Raw genomic sequence first — 18,201 nt, forward strand, 5'->3', positions numbered from 1 at the left:
ATTTCCACTTTATAAATCCACACAATTACAAATATCTACTTCATGAATGACATCTATAAAGAACTACTGGTTGCAGTACCATAAAATGTCTGCAGGTGGAGCCCCAGAGCAAAAAGGGCTGGAAAACTTTTTTGATTATTATTTTGTTTTTATTATTTTTGGTCCCAAATTTGAAAAAATCTTTGAGAAAAAGTTTTAGGTCAAAAATTTGACAATAAGTCAATAATATTCGATGTCGTCCAAAAGTTGAAAAAAATTATGAAAAAAAAATGTGGTCCAAAATTTGACAAAAAAAATGTGACCAAAATTTTTGGTCCAAAATTTGACAAAAACGTCATACTATACTATGTCGTCCAAAAGTTTAAAAAAATTATGAGAAAAAAATTTGGTCCAAAATTATGAAAAGAAAATTTGGTCCAAAATTATGAAAAGAAAATTTGGTCCAAAATTTGACAAAAACGTCATACTATACTATGTCATCCAAAAATTGGAAAAAATTATGAAAAAAAAGATTTGGTCCAAAATTTGAAAAAAAAAATTTGGTCCAAAATTTGACAAAAAAAATTTGGTCCAAAATTTGACAAAAGCATCATACTATTCTGTCGTCCACAATTTGAAAAAAAAAATTTGACCCCAAATTTTTGGTCCAAAATTTGCCAAAAACGTCATACTATACTTATACTACTTTTTTAGTATATATAATATACTATAATATAATATAATGTGATTTTTACATTGTAATATTAAATACCCTGTTATTCTACTATGTTACAGATATTATGTAATTATATTAACATATACTACGTTAAGAACGATAACGCTCTTGAACACCTGATGAACTTTGTTATTATCCTACATGCAAAATTCTTTATTCACAAACAAACATTTGCAAAATCATTACCTACATTTGCTCCTTTTCTTTGCTTAAGGCTCTGATTAGGTAAATAACAACAAAAATATTACTTTACTGAAGCATTATGTAAAGTTTTTCCCTGAATCTCCTGTTATTTTTATTATTATTATATATTTGAGTTGTACTCTATCTGTAATTTATTGTTAATTATGTCAAAAATGTGCTGTTTGTTATTGTACACCTTGCAGTGTTGTACATTCAAATTGTTCAATAATAATAATAATAATAATAATAATAATAATACATTTTGAGCAGAAGAAAACAAATCCCAATGTCATTTCTTTAAATTCTGTCTTGTCCAGTTTCAAGAAATCTGTTATTTTAGTCTATATTTAAAGGTAAACATAGTGTTTGTGATTTGACATGATTTATGTTAACGCATGACGCGTTTCCATGACGACTGATCGGAAAAAGACGCACATGACGTCTTGTTTGCGTGACTCCCGATCGTTAAAATTAGTCTCTAAAGCTAACGCTAACCTTTAAAAACAGAGGCACACATACGCAGTTACACTGGTACGCTAACGTTATTTGTTAGCGCTGCTATTTTTCCTTTAATAAACAGACCGCTCCAGTTCCGCTGTAGGCTAACGCTAACGGCGCTAAAAGGAGCTAATGCAGCTGGACTCTGGTGTCGGCGGCACGTAAACATGACGTCATTCGCGTCTTTTTCCGGTCAGTCGTCACGGAAACGCGTCGTATCGTGCGTTGAAGCGCGTCAAACCTTTTACTACTATCTATTCATAAATGATGTTTGTCTCTTTGCTCCTGGTGAAGCAGTAGCTCCAACGTGACAGTTTGATTTCCTTCCTCACCTTTCCACCTTGTTCTCCCTTCTCGCCTTTCTCTCCCCGAGGACCTGGTTTCCCCTGTTTGAAAAGAGAGAAAAAACACTGAACGATTAGCTAACGCTGAGGATGATGATGATGATGATGATGCGATGGAACAGTTCCAGTGACGTACAGGAGGTCCAGGTGATCCAGAGGCTCCAGGGGCGTCAGAGGAACAGGTGCAGGTGTACGCCGGTGCAGGACAACTCTCCTCATCCCTCTGTGACACACACAACACACACACACACACAGTCATTCATTAGAAACATCCATCGATCCCTGACCTCCATACATGTGGTCTGGATGCAGACGGACCAGTCCAGGCAGGTCACAGCAGGTGTCCTCCAGGGACCACGTGGTGTTACAGACGATCTCAAACGACTGCAGCTGGAACTGGAGACAGAGAGAGGTCAGAGGTCAGAGGTCAGAGTGAAACCGGACTGAGAGCACTTTAAAGGGGTCATATTATACCCTATTTATAAGTGAACCTACTTAACCCTGGTGTCCAAGTGAACACGTCTGTGACATGCTTTGGTCAGAAGTTAGCTACCTAGCGATAGATCGACAGATCGATACATAGATATTAACCAGCTCCCTCGCTAGCTAGATGGATAGAAATATGCTAGTTAGCTAGCTACCTGGCAATTGATAGAAAGTTAAAGTAAGCTACCTCTCAGCTGGCTAGGTAGATTGAAAGATACTAGGTAGTTAGCTACCTAGCAATAGATAGATAGATAGATAGATAGATAGATAGATAGATAGATAGATAGATAGATAGATAGATAGATAGATAGATATTGACCAGCTCCCTCGCTAGCTAGATGGATAGAAATATGCTAGTTAGCTAGTTACCTGGCAATTGACAGAAAGTTAAAGTAAGCTAGCTTCCTAGCTGGCTAGGTAGATTGAAAGATACTAGGTAGTTAGCTACCTAGCGATAGATAGATAGATAGATAGATAGATAGATAGATAGATAGATAGATAGATAGATAGATAGATAGATAGATAGATAGATAGATAGATAGATAGATAGATAGATAGATAGATAGATATTAACCAGCTCCCTCGCTAGCTAGATGGATAGAATTATGCTAGTTAGCTACCTGGCAATTGATAGAAAGTTAAAGTTAGTTAGGGCTGATTGAAGATACTAAGTAGTTAGCTTATTAGGTTAGGTACCACCTTACATGTATATATATATATATATGTATATATATATATATGTATATATATATATGTATATATATATATATATATATATATATATATATATATATATACCATAAGGATGAAGCACCACAGCAGGGACAGGAAATGACATCAGCCACAGAGGCTACAGGAAGCTAACAGCAGTTAGCATTTGTTAAAGTGATCATTTTGCAGGCACATTGCTGTCATATGTAACCTATAATCCTCTGAGGCTGGAAGTTTGTGTAGAACTCTGTGCTGCACTGTGGAGCCAACGATAGAACTTTTCAAGGACTTTGCAGACTTCCGGTTTTCAGATACCGCTGCCCTCGCCAGCACTCTCGCGTGTTTTACGGACAAAGCGGAGTTCCGCGAGACAACAATTCCAGGAATTTATCGCATTGTGACGTCCCAGAGAACGTGGAAGTTTTCTCTCCTGTACTTAGACTGAGGAGGACCACAAAAACATGAGTGAGTCATCATTTTTTAAACACTTTGCCGACTGATAGGACCTCCAGAGTCACAAAAACAAGGATTTAAATGATTCAAAAGTTGATTTAGCATGTTAGTTTAGCATTTGTGTCCCGCCCCTTTAAAGTAAATGGTGGAAACAGAATCAAAGTACCGGAGCGGATCCACTGCTGGGTCCTCTGGTCTTCACCAGTTTGCCGAGCATCTCGAAACCATCCGTCGGCAGGTTCCCGAGCGGTCGAGCAGGTCTTTCACCGACGCGCTGGCAGTCCACGGACAGAGAGACGCTCACCTGACTGACAGACAAGTGGATCTGGAAAAACACAAGTCATTCAAACTGACGTGAAACTCCAGGAAGATAAGAAGATAATAACAACAACAAGAAGAAACATCTGTTCCAATGTTTCCAAATTCTGATAACATTAGTGCATCAAAATCTGCATATTCTCAAGTGTGCAGACGCTCTGAATCCGAAAGAGGTTATCCACAGTTATTTGACATTTATTTGCATGACTCAGTAAATGTCACCTTGTGAAAGCTGCCGTAGAAGAGTTTGTGGACCTGAGGCTGGTCAAAGGTCAGTTCCTGCACCTCTCCCCTGTAGTCCAGACTGAAGTAGACCAGGTGCTTTGTGGTAGCTGTGGACCAGAAGGAAAGCTGACTTTGCTTCATACAACGTTTGATCTGGAACTAAAGCGAACGAAGGGAAACGCGAGGTATTTTTTCCAGGTGTGGTTTGCATGTGGTTTTAATCTCAGCGGAAACATTCGCAGCATAGACAACAACAGATTTTTAGCTCCTAAGCATAAGGCTCAGGGTTAGGGTTAGAAAGATAAAATTAGCTAGCTTCCTAGCGAGCTAGGTAGATTGAAAGATACTAGGTAGTTAGCTACCTAGCGATAGATCGACAGATAGATAGATATTAACCAGCTCCCTTGTTAGCTATCTGGATATAGAAATATGCTAGTTAGCTAGCTATCTGGAAATTGATAGAAAGTTAGCTAGCTAGCTTCCGAGCTAGCTTGGTAGATTGAAAGATACTAGGTAGTTAGCTACCTAGCGATACATAGACAGACAGACAGACAGATATTAACCAGCTACCTCGCTAGCTAGATGGATAGAAATATGCTAGTTAGCGAGCTACCTGTCAATTGATAGAAAGATAAAGGTAGCTAGCTAGCTAGTTAGCTACCTAGCGATAGATAGATAGATAGATAGATAGATAGATAGATAGATAGATAGATAGATAGATAGATAGATAGATAGATAGATAGATAGATAGATAGATAGATAGATAGATAGATAGATGGCAATTGATATAAGATAAAGTTAGCTAGCTTCCTAGCTAGGTAGATTGGAAGATACTAGGTAGTTAGCTACCTAGCGATAGATAGATCTAAATCCAAGTATTTCTTTTATTCCAACCCAAAGATAGATAGATAGATAGATAGATAGATAGATAGATAGATAGATAGATAGATAGATAGATAGATAGATAGAACGATAAATAGATAGAAAGATAGATAGATAAATAGATAGATAGATAGATAGATAGATAGATAGATAGATAGATAGATAGATAGATAGATAGATAGATAGATAGATAGATAGATAAATAGACAGATAGAGATAAATAGACAGATAGACAGATAGACAGATAGACAGACAGACAGATAGATAGATAGATAGATAGATAGATAGATAGATAGATAGATAGATAGATAGATAGATAGATAGATAGATAGATGGATAGATAGATAGATAGATAGATAGATAGATTCTTAGCTACCTAGGTAGATTGAAAGATACTAGGTAGGAATCCTTCAGGTTTGCTTACGTGACAAAAACAAACACAGCAGCTCCTGATTGTGTCGTCACGAGAAGCTCATTGAAAGTGAGATGGACCTTTTTATTGTGCTTTGAATTCTATCTCAGCTTTTATCTCATGGCAGGACTTGAGACTTGAGGCTGACAAAGACAGACGCAGTCGTGTTACTCACGGTCGAGAATCACTCCCATCTTTGGCTGGAAGTCGTTGTCGGTGAGCTGCCACAGGGCGAAAGGCTCTCTGGGCGTTTCCTGTAAGATGCGGAAGGCCATGCTCACGGTGTGTTCTGGAGAGAACCCTGCAGGATGGATGAACCTGGACGGAGAACGGTAGAAATAAACCTTTTCAAAGATTTCACTGTCCATGACTGTCATTAGAGAAAAGTAGACACTTTATTTAGATTTAAATTAGTATTTACAGTATGTATATACATATATATGCATATATGTATCCACATTGTATATATGTATATATAGATAAATATATATACATATACATATATAAAAACACGAATCAAACCTGCTATAAAATATCAAATATAAACTTAATGTACATTTATATATTTTATATATATATATATATGTATATACATATACATATATATATATAGGGAAAGAGATTTTAGCTGCTACTGATCATACTTCACCATCATTGTCTTGTTTAAAAGCTCTTATTTTGAAAGGCACTGTATAAAGGGTTGTTGTTGTTGTTGTTGTTGTTGTCGTGTTTGTGTCTCACCTGGTGCTCTGCGTGAGCTGGACGTTTCTGTACAGCGTGAACGTGGGGAGCGCGCTGAAGACGAACGTCTCCGCTGCAACGCCCTCTACTGACGAGTGAGCGCTGCGAGTCAAACCGAACGCCTCCATCATGTCGAAGCCTGAAGAAGAAGAAGAAGAAGAAGAAGAAGAGGTTTAATCATGTGATTTTTGTGTGTGTGTGTGTGAGTTCTTGTACTTGCGGCATACTGAGGACCAGTGAGGGTTTTTAACCAACAACGTGAGGTCATTTTTTACAAAGTGAGGACATTTTGGCCGGTCCTCACTTTGTTTTCATTGAAATCACTTCCTCAGGTTGCTATAACATGCTATACTCAATTTGTAAAAAAAACGACATAGTATAGTATCACTTTTTTGTCAAATTCTGGACCAAAAATTTGGGGTAAATTTTTTTTCTTCAAATTTTGGACCAAAATTTATTGGGTCAAATTATTTTTTTTAAAATATTGGACGACATAGTATAGTATGATGTTTTTGTCCAATTTTGGACCAAAAATAATAATAAAAAAAAAAATCAAAAGTTTTCCAGCCCTTTTTGCTCTGGGGCTCCACCTGCAGACATTTTATGGTACTGCAACCAGTAGTTCTTTATAGATGTCATTCATGAAGTAGATATTTGTAATTGTGTTGATTTATAAAGTGGAAATGCTGGTCCTCACTTTGTCAGTATGCAGCAAGTACAAGAATGTGTGTGTGTGTTTGTGTGTGTCACCTTTAACAAGGCTGTTTCTGATGGTGACTTCAGGACACACTGCAACACAAGAGGGCGCTCAATTCACACAAAGTAAGGACATGGGGGGGTTGTTTTACTATTTGCTTTTGAGGACATTGATGTTTTCATGGAAAATAATTAACAGAAAATAAACAACATATGAATAGATAATGAAAATGACTCCTGAGTTAAAGCTCTAATATTTGCCTAATATTTACAAACATCACCTTCATTGTGGATGGGATAGAGTCGGGGATGGATGGGGATTCTGGCTGGAGCTGAAGCTGTATACAAAATATTCACAATGATTATTTCATTATTTTTTTTAACTGTGGAAACAAAACCCCAGCCTTCAAACCTGTTGGATGGAGAATGGACACAGCAGCGCCCTCTGCTGAGCCCAGGAGAGAATGCACGCTGATGCGATACAGAGTCTCTGGTTCCAGATCAGTGAAACAGTGGCTGCTGCTGGACTCGTCCACGCTCTCCTCCTTTGTCGTCTTGTCTATGGGGGTGAGCAGAGGAGCAGTTCGTTAAAATGTTAATTTCAGCCTCTCCTCTAGATGTCACTATAAACTACTTACTTCACCTTTAAGTCATTCTCTGGTAACATATTTATTTATTATAGTGATGGTGTTCTCCTGTTACCTTTGAGAGAGTGGATGATGATACGATATCCACTGACGGCAGACAACGCTCTCCAGGAAACACAGATGCTGGAGTGATCTGAGCGGAGGACGCTCACACTGCTCACCCTCAGACTGGCTACAGAGGGAGGGAGAGAGAGAGAGAGAGAGAGGGAGAGAGAGTTTGGTTTGCCAGTTGAGGACAAGCCATAAGTAAGAAACTACTGAAGAGTCTCAGCTGTTCCTCAGAAGAACATGAACGTCATGTTTCCCTTTAGAGGACAATATATGACTCAGACATGTGGACACCAGTGTGACCCGGCTGCAGGAGACGTCTGTGAATTTCTGGTTAAATTCAGACCAGTTGCACTTGATTATAAAAGTGATGGACTGGTGTTTGTCGTAAAAACTCACCACTTTGTGTCTGTACCTCATGTGAAAAACCCTCAACTATCACTTTAACCACTTCTTCCCTGACCCTAAATCTCAGCAGTTACAAGCTCTATGTGAATTATCTTGGTATCTGTAAATGGATGCTCCCTGTGCGTTGCGTAATAACAACTCTGTGACTCTGCAGCGTCTTCAGTTACGCAGCGCCATAGCTCTGGCTTACCTTGGTCAGTTAGGGTGATTGACAGCTCGTTTTAAACCTCTAAACCGGTAGAATCAGACCCCGGTCTCCAAATGTGTGTGAATCACTTCATTAGCGAGTCAAAAGGACATAAATGCATGTGACGCATTTGTGCGGACATTCGTCCTTCTCTAATCAGAACGATCTAATGTCGCTCTGTAATGATCAATCAGACCGGGATTTGTTCCCAAAGCATTCTGGGAAGTGTAGTTCTTCATTAGAAGTGTTTTTGTTCTGGTGGAAATAACTTGTTTTGATAAACAGCAAAGGTAAGACAACATTTCTGCTTGTGTTTCTTGAAAGTCAGTTGTTGTTTTGCTCTTATTTTGGGGCTGGATCCGTGAATCTTGTTCGTAGAGTGATAAAAATGGTACCGTTAGAATCTGTAGATTCTCCGCTGTCCAGTCGACACGTGTTTTTCTTGTTTACATAATCACCCTGACGCTCCGGTGCTGCTTTTCAATGTGTGCGCTGTAACGTTTTTTTTTCGCTCCTGCAGGTTTGATCCATCTGTGTTTTAACTGTGTTTGGTGAACATAAGAATGGTTTATATGAGCTTTTAGCTGAGTTTCTGACCTTTCTGTGGGTATGCAGCATGTCTGTGTTTGTTAAAGTTAGACATGGTTTTATGACGCTTTTGTCGCTGCGTCTGACGGGGGCAACCGTGAAGAAGAGGTTAAGGTCTTTCAGTCTAATCTGCAGACCTTACTCAGATCTGCCATATTTAGTGCACATGTAAGCTCTTTTCCAGCAGGTTGGTTGGTTGAAAAACAGCGTGTTTGACTCACTGGTTTTGCCCTGAGCTGAACCACTGCCTCCCTCTCTGTTGCGGTACTCAGCCGTGACCAGGACGCTGTAACGTGTATCTGGCTGCAGAGACTCCAACACCACACGCTTTTCACCGCCTGGCACTAACACCTGGAGACGACAAAAAACACCGCTTTAAAGAGTCACAAGTCTGAGAGTAAAGAGCAGCGCTGAGATCCGAAAGTCAGTCGATGGAGGATAAAGCAGAGGAAGCGGAGGCAGTGATGAGTGAAGCTCACTCACGGTGACGTCCTGAGTTTCAGCTCCAGTCAGCGCCGTGTACGTCACGCGATACTGGAGGACGTGAGCGTTGGGAGGAACCCAGCTGACCACCAGGCTGAGCGCAGTCTCCTCAGAGACGGAGACGCTGGACGGGCCTCCACCAGACACTGCAGGGATTATTCAAAGACTTTAGATTAGACCTAAATATAGACAAAGCAAAGATATTCTGACTTCCTGCAAAACTTCAAAAGTAGGCAAACATTATATCTTTATCTTTGGAAGGGATTGTTGGAGACATACCGGTGCTGTAGCGTATGGCCACAGCCTCGCTCTGAGCTCCGTCTCCGTAGAGTGCAGACAGAGATATCTGATATTCCTTATCGTCCTCCACTCCCTCCAGAATCGCTCCTTCACTCTCACCGCTGACCCTCAACTGAAACAACAGCAGCAGGGACACAAACATCGACTGATAAACACCACTGATGTGACTCCATCCTCGTCATAAAGATCATTATTTTTATGTGGGGATAAAACACATAGAGAAATGATCCAGTCTGCTTTAGATATGAAGAGACCGCTTGGAGACGCAGCAGAGGGAGAAGAGAAGATTAAATAAAAGGGCCGTTTGTCTGCACCAGATGAGGCAGATGAGGGGGGACTACCACTTTTTTAGTTATAATAATAATAATAATGCATTATATTTCATGACACTCAAGGTCGCCTTGTTGATTTATTTTACGTTTAAGTATTGTTAATAAATGTCTTACAATAACGCTGTGGGCCGCCGGTGCGCTGCCCTAGAGGTCCTACCACCGGGCTGAACAGGTTTTCTGGGGGAAACCCTGCACTATGCAGTCTGACCATAAGATGGCAGTGTATTGCTAAAAGAGCCAAGGTGGAGGTGAGTCCTTCTTTCCACAGATAGAAGGAAGTTAGAGTACTTTGGGAGACGGCTGCACATCTTTGAGTCTGGTTCTGTCAGAGATTTCTTCTTCGCTTCTGCATGATGTCGTCTAATAGGTACTCGACTCATCCCTGTGGGGAAATCTCTGCGTCTAGTATCTCACGTAAAAACAGGTCACATGATGCTCTTTTGTGTGAACTCAGAATGGCTTGTGAATGCATTGTAATAACAGCAAAACATGCCCCAGTGGCCTAATGGATAAGGCACTGGCCTCCTAAGCCAGGGATTGTGGGTTCGAGTCCCATCTGGGGTGCAGTGCAGAAAAGTAGCACAATAAAACAGTGCTAACACTTCTTTGTTTCATCAAGTTGGGAAGACATATACAACCATAACTACTAAGTGAGCAGCTTCTCTTGTCATTAAAGCGGATCTAGACCTGAAGTTCCAATTAAGGCTGTTTTTTAGTGTGTATCTGCGTCATTACCTTGTTTATGAAGCCCTGAAGGTTCTAAACAAACAGTTCAGCCACTGCTGAGAACGCTGTGTTTTATTGTAATCTCAGGCTCAGTGAGATCTCTGAAAAAACCCGGTCCGGTTACGTAAACAGCGGTTCTCCTGAACAGCAGATCCTCCTGCTCCGGGCACATCCGGTTGCGTACGTTGAACCGCAGAAGAAGAATAACGTCCGTTGTGGAGGTGTTTCACGAGCGACAGTGTCTTCTGACTCTGGGTCTGACTCCGGGTCAAAGGTCGTCAAAGGGACTGAGGCGGGGAGTCGTGAAGAAGCTATTTTTAAACACTGTTAAAACAATGTTTTTGATAATGAGGAGCAGTACATCCACCGTTCCAGAGGGGGGAGCTGTGCTTCTGAGAGCTGGTGTGCTAATTATGTCACTTCCGGGTTGAGAGAGTTGAGTCTGAAATCTCGCGGCTGGGAAACAGCGTCAGAAAATAGGATTTCTATCGGCTCATTTACAGCAACTAGGAGGTTTTTGAGCATAAAAACAAGTTAATGTATGTAAGTAGACCTCCATAACTAACATATATGTGCAACAGGACCACTCTATGTGAGCTTTAAAAGCACAAAGGAGAGAAAATAAAGCGTTGATGTTTTTATGGAGATGGATCTTAAATCATGTGAAGGCCAAAACGAATCAAATAAAACTAACACGAGCGATTGGTCCGTCATGATCACCTGTCGCAGGTCGCCTCCACTGAGAGAGATCCACTTGATGAGGTAGGACACCACATCATCGGCTGCTGCCTCCCAGCGTACGGTGATGTCACTGGCAGAGAAGTTGGTCACCCTCAGGTCAGACGGCGAGGGAACCTTCACTGAGGGAAGAAATAAATAAAAACCTGCTTTGACACTTGCTCATGTTCATCTCCCCGTTTACATCAACATGGGTCATAAACTGTGCTTTAAAGTGCAGAAAACACGCGTGGATTATGAGCGCGCTCGTCTTACGCGTGGTGACGTTACTGGTGAGCGCTGCAGAGGAGCCTTGTAGGTAGAGAGACTGCACTGAGACCAGGTATCTGGACAAGGAGGACAGGTCGTGCACCAGCACCGAGTTCAGTCCACTCACCTCCAGCTGGAAAGACATGGTCACACGTGAGATCAATCAGTGTCGGTTTTTCTTTAGGAATTAAAAGTAGCAGAATGTTCTTAAATTTGCCTTTTTGACGGTACTGCCGTGGTTGGTGCTGTAGACGATTCTGTGGCTGGGGACGTCGGCGGCTCCAGGAGCCCAGCTCACCCTCATCATACTGTGGGTGACCAGTGGGAAGTGAATGGTCACAGGTGCTGGGAGAGGAACTGCAGGGACACAAGGAGACGAAAGATGATCACACACACGGGGATTATGTCAGGGAAATTCTGCGATGGTACGAGAAAGTGTGAAAATTTGACAAAAACATTGTACTATACTATGTTGTTCAAAATGTGACACTTTTTTGGGAAAAAATTTCAACACCAAAATTTGACAAAAACATCATACTATACTTATATCACTATGTCATCCAAAATTAGATGACATAGTAAATACAGTTGTACAGTTTACACTTATTGGTCTGTATCCAGTAATGTCCAATAAACATTTAACAAGCTTAGTTGCTCCTGGATTAAAACTATCAACTGTAATTCATTGCGGGGCCGCCAGAAATGTTTCTGCGGGCCGCCATTGGCCCCCGGGCCTCACTTTGAGAACCAACGCTCTATGGGGTTTGGTGTGAGAGTATTAGTGGTTTACAAAGCAACACAAACCCTCAGTTTCCAGTTGGAAAAGTCTAACAACCAGATAAATAAACAAAACTATAGTTCACATATAGACTTAAAGGTGAAGTAAGTAGTTTATAGTGCCATCTAGAGGAGAGGCTGAAATTTACAACAAAGAACTGCGGGCGAGGGAGAGAGAGAGGGAGAGGGCGAGGGCGAGGGCAGGGGAGAGAGAGGGAGAGGGCGAGGGAGAGAGAGAGGGAGAGGGAGAGGGAGAGGGAGAGGGAGAGGGAGAGGGAGAGGGAGAGGGAGAGGGCGAGGGCGAGGGAGAGGGAGAGGGAGTTGGAGAGGGAGAGGGAGTGGGAGAGGGCAAGGGAGAGGGCAAGGGAGAGGGCGAGGGAGAGGGAGTGGGAGAGGGAGAGGGGGCGGGGGAGAGAGAGGGAGAGGGCGAGGGAGAGGGCGAGGGCGAGGGCGAGGGCGAGGGCGAGGGCGAGGGAGAGGGAGTGGGAGAGGGAGAGGGAGTGGGAGTGGGAGAGGGAGAGGGAGAGGGAGAGGGAGAGGGCGAGGGCGAGGGAGAGGGAGTGGGAGAGGGAGAGGGGGCGGGGGAGAGAGAGGGAGAGGGCGAGGGCGAGGGAGAGAGAGAGGGAGAGGGCGAGGGAGAGGGCGGGAGCGAGGGAGAGGGAGTGGGCGAGGGAGAGGGCGGGGGAGAGGGAGAGGGCAAGGGAGAGGGAGAGGGGGTGGGAGAGGGAGAAGGAGTGGGAGTGGGAGAGGGAGAGGGAGAGGGCAAGGGAGAGGGCGAGGGCGAGGGAGAGGGAGTGGGAGAGGGAGAGGGGGCGGGGGAGAGAGAGGGAGAGGGCGAGGGCGAGGGAGAGAGAGAGGGCGAGGGAGAGGGCGGGAGCGAGGGAGAGGGAGTGGGCGAGGGAGAGGGCGGGGGAGAGGGAGAGGGCAAGGGAGAGGGAGAGGGGGTGGGGGAGAGGGAGGGAGAGGGCGAGGGCGAGGGAGAGAGAGAGAGAGAGGGAGAGGGAGAGGGCGAGGGAGAGAGAGAGGGCGAGGGACAGGGCGAGGGTGAGGGAGATGGTGAGGGAGTGGGGGCGGGGGAGAGGGTGAAGGAGAGGGAGAGGAAGAGGGCGAGGAAGAGAGAGAGGGCGAGGGAGAGGGCAAGGGAGAGAGAGGTAGAGGGCGAGCTACCGCGGCCGTAGCAGACGAAGCGGAGAGAGAGAGGAGGCGGGACTTCAGCTACAAGTAAAGAGACGCTTGATTTGTTCTCTCGCGTTTGTCCTTACAGGCTCCTGTAGAAACATGGCGTCTCTCTGCTAACAGTGTCTATGCAACCACGGCCCGTGACCATGTTATTTTACATGACTTTTTGAAACACTACGAAAATGAAACAAAAACTATTATACAGCGACTAGACAATGCAGGAGCACATAATATGTAAGTGGATTTTGGGTCATATAAACCCATAAATACTACACAGTGTCCCTTTAAGTAGGTGTAACAGGGCCCCAAGTGGCCTTATGGACAAGGCACTGGCCTCCTAAGCCAGGGATTGTGGGTTCGAGTCCCATCTGGGGTGGCAGAACAGTGAAGTCAAAGGAACTTTTAACGAGGACGGTGGATGTCTTACGTGTGGTGGCGACAGCAGTGACGGGGTCACTTGGATCCTCGTCATAGAGGGCGTACAGGGTGACAGAGTAGTCAGTCTCTGGATGCAGATCTGTCAGCTCCACCAGCGTCTGCTCTGCGCTGTACTTCTCCTGCAGTCACACATGGAGATGGATCGGTGAGATGAGCAAAATAAAACATGATTAACGTTGAGCTCTTGTCTTCAAACGCAGCAGCTCGTACCTCCTTGGCGTCGTCAGGCTCTCCGTGGCTGAGGGCGGAGTACAGGATCATGTACTGCGTCGCCCCGGGCGCCTCGGCCCAGCTCACCTGCAGCGCGCTGAAAGAGGAAGGCGTCACCTCCAGGTCGGCAGGCGTCGCGAGGGCCACTAAAGACGGTGAAATACACGGAGAAAAGAGGCTCTTTTTAACTCGGCCGTGTTTTCAGCTCGCGGCGAGTTCGGCGAAGTGTGAAGGTTTGTCGCAGTCTTACATGTGGTCACAGTTCCTCTGAGCGCCAGGCCGACGCCCTTCTCATATACGGGGAAGATGGAAACGTGGTAGAGGGTCTGAGAGGAGAGGCCTGACAGCTGCACAGAGGACTCTGAGCCGCTCAACACCACCTGGACACGACGCACAGGGAGGTACAGGTGTGGGTAAGTGGGTACATTGGTGTAGGTGTGTCAGTAGGAAGGTACCAGGGCTGTAAAGTCCATTTTGGTCGACGCGCTCTGGCTCGGGCGAAGGCGAGGGCGGGGGAGAGGTGAGGGCGAGGGAGAGGGCGAGCTAACGCGGCCGTAGCAGGTAACAGGTAACAGCCTTGTTTTCCACTATTTTGGTTCAGTCCAGCCCTGTGGGTTGTTGAAGCTCCGTGGCTCATGAGCGACAGACAGATTAGCGTTGCCGTTAATTAGACGTGAATTTTGAGCTTTTCATGCTAGGCTACAGTCAGTCCTCCTGTCACATCCATGTCAAAGGGAGAGAGCAAGGGGGAGGGCGGGGGGAGAGGGCGAGGATGAGGGAGAGGGCGAGGATGAGGGAGAGGGCGAGGGCGAAGGGGAAGGGCGGTGGAGAGGATGAGGGCGAGGGCGGGGGAGAGAGGGAGGGGGAGGGGGAGGGGGAGGGCGAGGGCGAGGGAGAGGGTGAGGGAGAGGGCGAGGGAGAGGGTGAGGGCGAGGGGGAGGGGAGGGCGGGGGCGAAGGGGAAGGGCGGTGGAGAGGATGAGGGCGAGGGCGGGGGAGAGAGGGAGGGGGAGGGCGAGGGAGAGGGAGAGGGTGAGGGGGAGGGAGAGGGCGAGGGAGAGGGCGAAGGCGAGGGAGAGGGGGAGGGGGAGGGCGAGGGGAGGGAGAGATGGAGGGAGAGGGCGAGAGGGAGGGAGAGGGCGGGGAGAGGGCGAGATTGAGAGCGAGGGAGAGGGCGAGATTGAGAGCGAGGGAGAGGGCGAGGGGGAGGGAGAGGACGGGGGAGAGGGTGAGGGCGAGGGGGAGGGGAGGGCGGGGGAGAGGGCGAGGGCGAAGGGGAGGGCGGGGGAGAGGGCGAGCTACCGCGGCCGTAGCAGGTAACAGGTAACAGCCTTGTTTTCCACTATTTTGGTTCAGTCCAGCCCAGTGGGTTGTTGTCGCTCCGTGGCTCATGAGCGACAGACAGATTAGCGTTGCCGTTAATTAGACGTGAATTTTGAGCTTTTCATGCTAGGCTACAGTCAGTCCTGCTGTCACATCCATGTCAAAGACATCAGCAGCATTTTTTAAAAAGTAGATGACGGTAAAAAAGTGGAACGCAAACGTTGCAAGCAACAGTTTGCTTTTCACAGCTCTACTACAAACATGGCATATCATTTAAAAACGCTAAGCTAAGGTTGCTCTGTCTGTTTTTGAGTATGAACATATCAGAATTATAAGCATATTTCAATGTTTTAGTCTCATAATCGTTGATTGGTTTTATAACGCACCTGCCCACAGGTGCTTTGCGGGTGCGGCTCTTTTCAAATTAAAATAGCCGCACTCGCTAAGCTCGCCGGATCACCGAAAGGATTGTTGTAAAGGGCTCTATAAATAAAGTACATTTACATTTACATTTGCATTTAACCTTAATGCATGACGTGTTTCCATGACGACTGATCGGAAAAAGACGGGCGTGACGTCATGTTTACGTGGCTCCCCGACTGTTAAAAGGAGTCTCTAAAGTTACGCTAACGTTTTAAAAACAGAGGCGCAGCACACAGGTACGCTAACGTTATTTGTTAGCGCTGCTCTTTTTCCTTTAATAAACAGACCGCTCCAGTTCCACTGTAGGCTAACGCTAACGTAGCTAACTGGTAAACGGTGCCTGGACTCCGGTGCTGCGGCACGTAAACATGGCGTCACGTCAAAAAATTGATTCTGGGATATTTTATATCGATTCTGAATTGTAGTAAATGAGAATCACGATTCTTATGTGAATAGAGAAGGAGGTAAGTACGTTGGTAGATCAGCGGTTAGCTAAGATGTAAAGTCGCATAAGTGCGTCAAACAGTCAACAAAACACCCTCATTAAGAGCCCCAGTGGCCTAATGGATAAGGCACTGGCCTCCTAAGCCAGGGATTGTGGGTTCAAGTCCCATCTGGGGTGAAATATTAATGTTACTAAAGTGATCTATAAAAAAAACACATGAGTAAATACTCTGCTTATTAGTTATTGAAAAACTAGCACACGTGGTGATAATGCATGTAAGGACTCTGACCTCCTGTGGCCTCTGACCCTCTGCGCTGTGGTAAACCACTCTGTGCTGCTGCACTGCTTTGGCAGGATTGGTCCAGTGGAGCTTGACTTCTCTGGAGCCCAGTTCAGAGAAGCGCAGGTCACTTGGACTGGGGTAGACGAGGACCGGGTCCACCGTGGGCTCAGGTTCCATCCCTGGAGACAAGAATCCACACGTTACTCCTTCAGAACGGTTTATAACGAGGCGGCAGATGAACCAAGGTTACGTTTTGTGACGCCTCGGTCCTTGATCCTCCGACACAGGATGTGGACCAGTCGCGTCACCAGTTTACTGAGCAGAGGGAAGTCGTTGACGTTGTAGACGTTAGCGTCCACCGGCTCCGAGGCCACCTGCCTCAACTCGGCTTCATCAGCGTTTTTCACACCTGAAAAGTGAGAAACAATTATAAAATATTTAGACCTCAACACATTTAGAAGTAAAACTGAGAACAAACACAAACTGATTCTACAGGCGATGATGTCATACATCCCGCAGTTTGTAAACCTCCTCACTCTCCCACACCAAAGTCCACTTAAAAATCAGCAGCACAGGAGCTGCTGGTCTGCTGCTGCCTTTGTCAAGTTTGTGTCACTTAGTTACATCTAAATATAATATAGTAACATTTCAAACACCAAAGTGACAAAATAACGTGGACTTCACTGATGGAGACAGACAGCAGTGGATCGACAACTGTGTGTGATTTTGTGTTTTGTGTTTGCTTTTTTGATTTGCATTTGTGATTTTGTGTTTTTTTTCTGTGATTTGCGTTTGTGATTTTCTGTTTTGCATTTGTTTTTTGATTTATGTTTGTAATTTGAGTTTTGTGTTTTGTGATTTGCGTTTGTGTTTTGCGTTTTGTGATTGTGTGCATTGTGATTTGCGGTTGTGGTTTTTGATTTGTGTTTTTTGATTTGTGTTTTTTGATTTGTGTTTTTTGATTTGCATTTTGTGTTTTTTTGATTTGTGTTTTTTGATTTGCGTTAGTGTTTTTTGATTTGCGTTTGTGTTTTGTGATTTGCGTTTTTGATTTGTGTTTTTGATTTGTGTTTTTTGATTTGTGTTTTTTGATTTGCGTTAGTGTTTTTTGATTTGCGTTTGTGTTTTGTGATTTGCGTTTTTGATTTGTGTTTTGTGATTTGCGTTTTTGATTTGCGTTTTTGATTTGCGTTTGTGATTTTTGATTTGCATTTTGTGTTTTTTGATTTACGTTTGTGATTTGCTTTTTGTTTTTTGCGTTTGTGATTTGCATTTGTGTTTTGCGATTGTGATTTGCGTTTGTGATTTGCGTTTGTGATTTGCGTTTGTGTTTTGTGATTTGCGTTTTGTGATTTGAGTTTGTGTTTTGTGATTTGCGTTTGTGATTTGCGTTTGTGTTTTGTGATTTGCGTTTTGTGATTTGAGTTTGTGTTTTGTGATTTGCATTTTGTGATTTGCGTTTGTGATTTTTGATTTGCATTTTGTGTTTTTTGATTTGCGTTTTGTGATTTATGATTTACGTTTGTGATTTGCGTTTTGTTTTTTGCATTTGTGATTTGCATTTGTGTTTTGCGATTGTGATTTGCGTCTGTGATTTGCGTTTGTGTTTTGCGTTTGTGATTTGCGTTTGTGATTTGCGTTTGTGATTTGCGTTTGTGTTTTGCGTTTGTGATTTGCGTTTGTGTTTTGTGATTTGCGTTTGTGTTTTGCACCTCAGGGCCACCGTACCTCCTCAATGTAGATCACAAACTCAC

The 18,201-nt window shown here is 44.3% G+C and overlaps 1 protein-coding gene across 1 annotated transcript in view; it reads right to left on the reverse strand.

Annotated features, from left to right (window-relative positions):
* LOC310931957 (collagen alpha-1(XX) chain-like) overlaps nucleotides 1–18,201 on the reverse strand; it is a 48,402-nt gene that overhangs the window by 6,436 nt on the left and 23,765 nt on the right. The window contains 23 exon segments of the mRNA XM_083895207.1: nucleotides 1,729–1,782; nucleotides 1,877–1,963; nucleotides 2,059–2,136; nucleotides 3,557–3,715; nucleotides 3,931–4,040; nucleotides 5,403–5,545; nucleotides 5,969–6,107; nucleotides 6,719–6,757; nucleotides 6,946–7,002; nucleotides 7,077–7,223; nucleotides 7,367–7,483; nucleotides 8,764–8,893; nucleotides 9,026–9,171; nucleotides 9,305–9,437; nucleotides 11,104–11,243; nucleotides 11,377–11,507; nucleotides 11,509–11,579; nucleotides 11,582–11,727; nucleotides 13,754–13,883; nucleotides 13,975–14,120; nucleotides 14,225–14,354; nucleotides 16,454–16,626; nucleotides 16,698–16,856. Coding sequence (XP_083751333.1) covers nucleotides 1,729–1,782; nucleotides 1,877–1,963; nucleotides 2,059–2,136; nucleotides 3,557–3,715; nucleotides 3,931–4,040; nucleotides 5,403–5,545; nucleotides 5,969–6,107; nucleotides 6,719–6,757; nucleotides 6,946–7,002; nucleotides 7,077–7,223; nucleotides 7,367–7,483; nucleotides 8,764–8,893; nucleotides 9,026–9,171; nucleotides 9,305–9,437; nucleotides 11,104–11,243; nucleotides 11,377–11,507; nucleotides 11,509–11,579; nucleotides 11,582–11,727; nucleotides 13,754–13,883; nucleotides 13,975–14,120; nucleotides 14,225–14,354; nucleotides 16,454–16,626; nucleotides 16,698–16,856 — 2,765 coding nt within the window.

This window comes from Microchirus variegatus, assembly GCF_963457635.1.
Source record: "Microchirus variegatus genome assembly, chromosome: 9".
In the NCBI taxonomy this organism is placed as follows: domain Eukaryota; kingdom Metazoa; phylum Chordata; class Actinopteri; order Pleuronectiformes; family Soleidae; genus Microchirus; species Microchirus variegatus.